This window comes from Hydra vulgaris, chromosome 08, assembly GCF_038396675.1.
Source record: "Hydra vulgaris chromosome 08, alternate assembly HydraT2T_AEP".
Lineage (NCBI taxonomy): Eukaryota > Metazoa > Cnidaria > Hydrozoa > Anthoathecata > Hydridae > Hydra > Hydra vulgaris.
This window is the reverse complement of record NC_088927.1, coordinates 62,425,258-62,433,447: the sequence shown is the minus strand read 5'-3', so window position 1 is coordinate 62,433,447 and position 8,190 is coordinate 62,425,258. Positions and strand designations below refer to the sequence as shown.

The following is an 8,190-nucleotide window of genomic DNA, read 5'->3' as shown; positions in this document are numbered from 1 at the left end:
AACAACTATTAATTTAAGTGATGTTATTTTTTCTCAAATAAAAAAAAATCAAATCAAAATGTAGACAACTCACTTAATAAATAATTAAACAGTTTGTATTTAACTTATGTTTGTTTGTTTCACTTTTTCAAGTAGAAAAAAAGATAAAAATTGTTCGAACTTTTTTCAATATAGTTCGAGGGTGTTCAAGTTCAAACTTTTTTTTACAAAGTTTTGAGTTTTTATTTCTAATGACATGAGAAATAAATGAAATTATTTTGATTAGAAATTACCGAAATTAATTTCATTAAAAATTAATGAAAATAATTTAGAATGTCAAGTCATATGTAATATGGAAAATAATAAGTTAAAAATCGGTACCCTAATTTTTGGGGGCTGGGCGCCTAGGCTCCCAGGAACCCGGGTTAATCCGGCATTGGTAATAGTAGTAGTAGTGGTGGTGTTAGTGCTCATTCGAGCGTGTATGACATGGAAGCCTTGGCAGCCATTGCAACCGAGGTAGTGGCGAGAAAGAGTCGCAGCACATTGTTTTATAAGAAAACGTGAACGAACGTGTATGCAAATATCTAACGTACGTAAACTTCAAATTAAGTAATGTTAAAGCATACTGAAGCATTTATCAAGTTTTACAGTTTGATTTTTACTTGAAAAATGTATTGCGTCTACTTGATTTTGATATATAACATTAGTTTCCGTTAAAAAAATCATTTTATACTTTTAAAAATTATATCACGTGCCAGCGCGGCCGAGTGGATAGCGCGCCGAGCTTCTAAACAAGTTATTCGCGGCGAGTCCTATCACTGACAACTTTACTTTGTAATTTTTTTTGATTTCTTCAAAATTCAAAATACTTTTAAAGTTTTATAGAGATTATATACAAACATATGTAACGATTTATACACTTTACCAAGCGAAAAGATTTTAGAAAAGCTAAAATTTTCAAAAAACATCAAAACACCAGGGGATAAAAGCTTGTTGCGTATGTGTCATGATTGAGCCCGTATCTAGAAAAAACTTTAGAACTTTCATTTGACAATTAAAAGTTTTTTTTGCTACATGTATTTTTTTTACTATAAATATATGCTGCAACCATTTTTCAAAATGCCTTAATATGCTTATTTCGAGAAAACGCAAATAAAAATAAATTATTTGGAGAAACTCTTTGTAAAATGTTTTTTGAAACGAATTCTTTTTATGAATTTTTCAGAACTCTTTCAAAAAATCTATTTAATAATGTTTTTAGACATCTAAACTGGCCTATTTTGTAAAAAAGTCAAAATTAATTTTTTTTACCTTGAGGAGTTTTGAAAAACGGCTACAGTATGAATGATACAACAAATATGTTGTTATGAGATAATTTGACGCAAAATTTAAAAGCTCTTAACAAAAGCCACTAAACCAAAAAAATTAAAAGTAATTAAAGTTCAGTGCACTTGAAAATTTTAAGTATAGTGTATTGGTGTTTGCAAAGAAACATATAAATCATTTTTTAATTTTAATATAAACTAATTTTTTTTAACTTTGCTGCGCTTAACCATCCCTATATAAACAATAGGGATATATATATATATATATATATATATATATATATATATATATATATATATATATATATATATATATATATATATATATATATATATATATATATAGGGATATTATATATATATATATATATATATATATATATATATATATATATATATATATATATATATATATATATATATATATATATAGGGATATTATATATATATATATATATATATATATATATAGGGATATTATATATATATATATATATATATATATATATATATATATATATATATATATATATATATATATATATATATATATATATAAACAAATATGTTATTTGTTTATATATACTGTTTATAAAATTTAAAAAATCTACTTTTATAACTTTTTATTTTTTATGTAGTATAAGTAAACTTTTCTAATAATTACAAATCTTTTTTGCTCAAGCTGTTTTGTTTTGATTTTTTGTAGGTATGTTATTATATTTAAAAAATTGGCAAGATTGAAATAACACAAAACGTATTGTCTTATCCAAGAGGAAAATTTGAAACTTCAATTTTAGATTTGCCCTCTTGATAATTTCTGATTGCTAAAATTACGTCATCTGCTTCTTAGACCTTTGAAAATGATAGTCGAGGCTTTTTCGTAAATCGTTGAAGCTACATATTTTTTGCGTATGTGACGTCACTTTGTGGCAAAAAAACAGAAAACGAACTAGAAACAAGATTTTATTTAAATTTTTAAAAAAAACTCTTTTTATTAAACGTATATGGAATATATTTTTATGGAACATATTCTAATAAAGATAAAAACTATTTCTTACTATTATAGTAAATACAATCTCTTATCCGTGAAATTATAAATCTGTAACAGTTTTATATATTTTCATACATTTGTATGCAACAAGCAGAGTTGTTACGACATAATATGTCTGGCAGATCTGTCGACATATTTTCAGACATATTTTCTGCCGACATAAAATATGTCCCACATATTTTCGATTGACATATTTTGACATAGTTTTATGTCTGAATTATTTTCTGCTGACATAAAATATGTCAGACATACCCTCTAAAAAATGAAGCGTTGATTTGATGTTGATCAACGTTGATTTTGCGTTGACATTAGCGATCAACGGCGATCAACCGTAAATGGATGTTGTAGCAACAGCAATGTTATCAACAGCAAATCAACGTTTATTTACAAACACTGAGCGTTCGTTGATTTACTGTTGACAAAAAACAAATTTATTGAGCCGATTACTAACAGTAATTTGCTGAGCATTTTCTGCTGGGATTTTTTTTGTTATTTTTGGTGGTTATAAAATGTTTGTTCAAATTTTAATTGTATTACGGTATGAAACGAATATAAACTTTATTGAAAAACATATTATATGTTTTATAAATATATTATAAATATATGTCATATATTTTATTAAGTAATTATTTTTTTAGTTCTTGAATAAAGATTATCCTAATGAAATTAGGGTAGTTCTTTAACTACTTGAAGAAAATAGAACATCTTAATATAAATATTTTAACAATTTAACATGAAAAAGTCACAACTTAGCAGCAATTTGGCCTATTAATGCTTATTATAATAACATTACTATTATCATAGCAAATTATTAATGGCTGCAAGTATTTGCCTGATAAATTCTGACTGCAAACTTAAATCATATAGTACAAAATGCAATTTAAATTGATTTTTTCTGTATAAGAATAATAATGCCTTTAATTTTTTTTCTTTTGTGATGTAATAAAATAAAGATAATAATGCCTAAATATGACAGAAGCCTATATATGAGAGAATTTATGAAAGAAAAACGAAATACTGAAAAAAGAATAAAATATCTTCTTGAAGAGTGTAACATTGTTGGTAGAGGGAATTGCGTTCATCTAGATTTAGACATTCAAAAGATTTTTGAAGTTTCTGAAGATGTGCACAGTGATATATTGATGTTTTCAATCACTTTGCCACAAAATAAATTTTGTTTAAGTAAAGTTGAATCTAATTATTGTGATGTTGACGACATTTAAAAATAGTTTATACAGTAGTATTGATACTCTAACTTCAACAAAAGATTTTTTATATAAGTGGTCATTAAAATACTGTATAAAAGATGATGCTTTAAATGCACTTTTATTTCACTTAAATAAATTTACTCCATCTATACCGAAATGCTGGCAGACATTACAAAAATCTCTTCAAAAAGTTAATGTTTTATATGTCAGTGGAGGCGATTATATATATCTTGGAGTTAAAAGTGCAATTGATTATTTTATATCAACAGTTGGAAATAAGAAAAAACTTGATCTAATTGTAAGTATTGATGGTGCACCTATGTACAATAGTAAAAAGACTTCTATTTGGCCTATACTAGTTACAATTAACAGAAAAGGATCCTATGCTGTTGCAATTTGGCATGGTCAGGGAAAACCAAACAATTTGGATGAGTACTTTGAAGATTTTATTCTTGAAATGAAAAAATTGCAAACTAATGGGTATAAACAGCTTCTGGTGACTATTAAAGCTTTTGTTTGTGATGCGCCTGCAAGAGCATATGTTAAATGCATTATAGGGCATAGTGGCTATCATAGCTGTGAAAGATGTATGGCAGTTGGCACACAAAAACATGGCGTAAGGTTATTGGAAACGACTACTTTACTTTGTACTGACATGGCTTTTAAAAATAATTTTTATAAAGAAGGTCACCAACTTGAGAGTCTTTCTCCACTTGTTCAGTTAAATTTCCCAATGGTAACTGGATTCCCATTAGACTATATGCACCTTATATGTCTTGGAGTAGTTAAAAAACTTCTAATAAACTGGTGTAAAGGTCCCTGATGTATTAGAATAAGTCAATCTGTTAAAGAAAGTATTTCAAATGAACTCATAAATTTACGAAGTTATACACCATCCAATTTTCAACGTAGACCACGCTCTTTAAATGAACTTGAGAAGTGGAAAGCAACAGAGTTTCGATTATTCTGCTTTATGCTGGACCTGTTGTTTTAAAAAGGAAAAATAAATAAAACTATGACTTATTTATTTCTTTTTCAATTGCTATGCACATACTGCTTTCTAATAAAATGGCCAAAAATGAATTGTTAGTGGCATTTGCTAAACAGCTGCTTATATGGTTTGTCAGAGAAGTAAAAATTTTGTATGGGGAGATCTTGGTAACATACAATGTTCTTAGCATGATTCATTTAGCTGATGATTGTGTTAACTTTGGGTAGAGTCTTGATCATCTATCAGCTTTTCCTTTTGAAAACTTTTTGGGTTGAATTAAAAAAATGGTGTGAAAATCACATCAGACTGTTGCCCAAATAGTGAATCAATTAGATGAGAGAAAAAAGTTGGATATTTTTCTTAGAGAAAGGAATGGTAAAGAAATTTCTGCCCAAGTGGTAAATAAAAAGATCACATCAAATCTATGAGACAGAGTTTATTTTATTCAAGGCAAAGGGTTTATTTTAGTAGAAGAGGTTTTGGTAGATCTTGTAAAATGCAAGGCTCTAAATCCTCATTCAGTTCGAAAGTTTTTTCCTGATTGTTTTGAAACATCTTACTTAGACGTTTGTTATGTAAATTCATTAGCCAACCTAAAAACAATTTTTCCAAAAAAAAAAAGAACTTTTGAAGAAAGGCTTGATGATACCTGTTTAAAAAGGTGGTTATGCTTTTTTTCTGCTTAGACATTGTGATATTGCTTATGATCACTGATTTCTGGAATTAAAAACACAAACTTTGATTATACTTGCAGACCATCAATTTTCAAAGTATGTCTGTGCATGTGCCATTTTGTAAAATTTGTTGTAAATTTGTCAAATATGTAGTTCATTGAACAAATTTAAAGTGAGTTTAATGCATTTTAATTTATAAATTTTTTGTGTGAAACAAATACCTGGTATGTTTATAGAAATAATAAAATATTTACACAATGTTTTACATTAATAAATCTAAAAAGCGTTTTACAAAGTTCATTGTTTTTAATCTCTAATGTATTTTTAATTTTATTTTGTAACTTATATAAGATTGTTTAGAATTAAATTGCACCAGAATATTGAAATTTCATTTGCCATTGTTGAATTTTTAAATGGAAAAATTAAAGAAGTGGAAGTGATTGCTAAAAGTTGGATGAAAAATGAAGGGAAATGCTTCTGGCTGCCATTTAAAAGTGATTTGTAAAGCTGTCACAACCTTGCAGGCATCAACCTCTGATTGGAAGATATACCCTGCTAGGATTTTATACACTACAGGTTTGCATATTACTATAAAAAAATGTAAAATAATTGAATTAGATATTGAACTGTATGTTTTGACCAGGGCATTAGAGAGGATAAACATGTGCTGGTGCAAATTTATTTTAGGCCCCCTTTACAATATGACTATTCTCTCATTTAATATCACTTATTTTAAATCCAATATTCCAACGGGTTTTTTTAACAATGTTTTTAGTTTTTTTTAAACTTTTAGTGTTTTTTAAAAACTAAAAAATTCATTAATTTTCATGGGTTTTTCATTAAAATTCATTAATTTTTATGCGGTGCACCAATTACACTCCATTCTCATAGGGCCTGCTTTTGCCGCAAACATTTCAATTACATCTTTATTAGATATTGATAAATGATTTTACGTACATAGATTTGTGTTTATGAAGAAGCTCAGTCACACTTAGAGAAAGCAGCAGATACTTCAAATATTGAAACTGACATCGAAGAGAAAAAAGGGACAAAGCAAAAGTAAATTTTACTAAAATTAGTTTTTAACAAATAAAAAATTTTGCAATAAAGTATTACACAAATCATGCACTTTTTTTGTTTATAAAGTAAAGTTTATATTAAAGGAGAAAGACAGCAATGACATTTTGTGAAAGTGATGAAGATATTGCGGTTGGTGATGAAGAACTATACGGAAGATACTATTTTGATAGTTCAAATAGCTAAAGAACATCTAACGTGATTCCAAATATAGCAGGTTAACTATTTTTGTAAAAGTTAAATAATGGTTTGTTAAAATAAAATGCTTATTTTTTTACTGAATTATAGATGTTTTTAAATCAATATCAACTCCCCATTTACACAGTGAAATAGCAAGCTTTTCATTTGCTGAAAATAACAATGACTTCTCGAAAGAAACTAATCTATCTCAAGGGAAAATGATGTTGTCTTCAAATATATTGGTAAAAAAAAGTCCTAATGTTGCTTTTGTTCTAATTAAAATCTGTGTGTGTGTGCAGTAAAAAAATTAATAGAAATCAAAACTATATGTTATAGAATATAATTTTGTTGACAAATATTTTATAAATATATGTTTTTTGACAAGTTTAAATAAAAATCACTATATAATGTTTAAAAATTTTATTTATTTTTGTATGTATAATTTATCTATACCTAGGTAGAAAATGGCTCTAAAAATTGTGTTTTGGATAAAGAGGATAGCAAAGAAAGACATTTGTCTTGCCAGGGTAAATTAAATAAAAGTTTTATTTATTTTTTCCATTTAGGTAATTTTTCATGGTTAATTTTTTACAAAATATTTTACATAAATAATAATATTGTTTATTTTACTACATTTTTTTTTAAAGATTTTCAAAAAAGATTTGCGTTGAGTTGGATGGCAAAAATAGATAAAAGAGAAAAGTGATTCAAGAGTCAATTTTAAAAATCCATGTATTGAAATTAAGATAATTTCATTCATATAGAATGAACATAATATGTATTCTGACCCTTAAGTAATTTTTATTTTGTTAATAATAGATGAGTTCTCTTAGTCGTTGTGGAGGTAATATAAATCGGCTTTTGCTTTTGGAAAGTTGTTGATGAGCGAGGGCGCTGGGGCCTGTTTTAATGTCTTGGGTGGTTCATTGAAGATAAATTTTAAAACATACACCCTGTATCATATGATAGTAGGTAAGAATGGTTTTATGCATTTTTTTAGATTTTTTATTTCACAGGAAATATATTTTGTTTATCCTAGTCAGTCATTTATGTAACTATTTGCTATAATTTCTGCAGTTTGATTTTTTTCAAATTAGATTTGAATTTTTGATTTAGTTGCGATTACACGACAGCATCATGATGCAAAAATTTGCGAATGTTATTCAGGCATTTCGAAATTTTTAAGGCAATCAGGAACACGACTCAATCGAAAAGTTTTGAAAATGAACAATGCTGCAAACGCTAAATAAATTGTTTGAAAATGTAAATTTTGTGTTAAATTCAATAAAAAACTTTCTTACTTTCTTTCATTATTCTTTTGAGTTAGCTTTGAATTGCTCTATTAATAAATTTTTTGCTAAATCCTTTATTTACAGCCTGTTTTTTACAAAACAAATAAAGATTTGAGCAATATGTATAAATTTTATATACAAATATTTTATATATATATACATATATACATACATAATATATATATATATATATATATATATATATATATATATATATATATATATATACATACATACATATAGATATATATATATATATATATATATATATATATATATATATATATATATATATATATATATATATATATATATATATATATATATATATATATATGTATGTATATATATATATATATATATATATATATATATATATATATATATATATATATATATATATATATATA

At 25.9% G+C, this 8,190-nt stretch overlaps 1 protein-coding gene across 8 annotated transcripts; it reads left to right on the top strand.

Annotated features, from left to right (window-relative positions):
- The first annotated feature begins 2,990 nt into the window (after window positions 1-2,990).
- On the top strand, window positions 2,991-7,789 carry LOC136084049 (uncharacterized). Of its 8 annotated transcripts, XM_065804121.1 has the most exons (8): window positions 2,991-5,807; window positions 6,193-6,290; window positions 6,395-6,525; window positions 6,597-6,730; window positions 6,946-7,015; window positions 7,136-7,220; window positions 7,308-7,460; window positions 7,605-7,789. In XM_065804121.1, the coding sequence occupies exon 1, from the start codon at window positions 3,565-3,567 to the stop codon at window positions 4,387-4,389; it is 825 nt and encodes a 274-aa protein (XP_065660193.1). In that variant the 5' UTR covers window positions 2,991-3,564; the 3' UTR covers window positions 4,390-5,807; window positions 6,193-6,290; window positions 6,395-6,525; window positions 6,597-6,730; window positions 6,946-7,015; window positions 7,136-7,220; window positions 7,308-7,460; window positions 7,605-7,789. The 8 variants fall into 8 exon arrangements, with proteins under 8 accessions (XP_065660193.1, XP_065660198.1, XP_065660195.1 ...); XM_065804126.1 differs by having other exon boundaries at window positions 6,634-6,730; window positions 6,950-7,015; window positions 7,136-7,460; XM_065804123.1 differs by having other exon boundaries at window positions 6,634-6,730; window positions 7,136-7,460.
- Window positions 7,790-8,190: the final 401 nt, after the last annotated feature.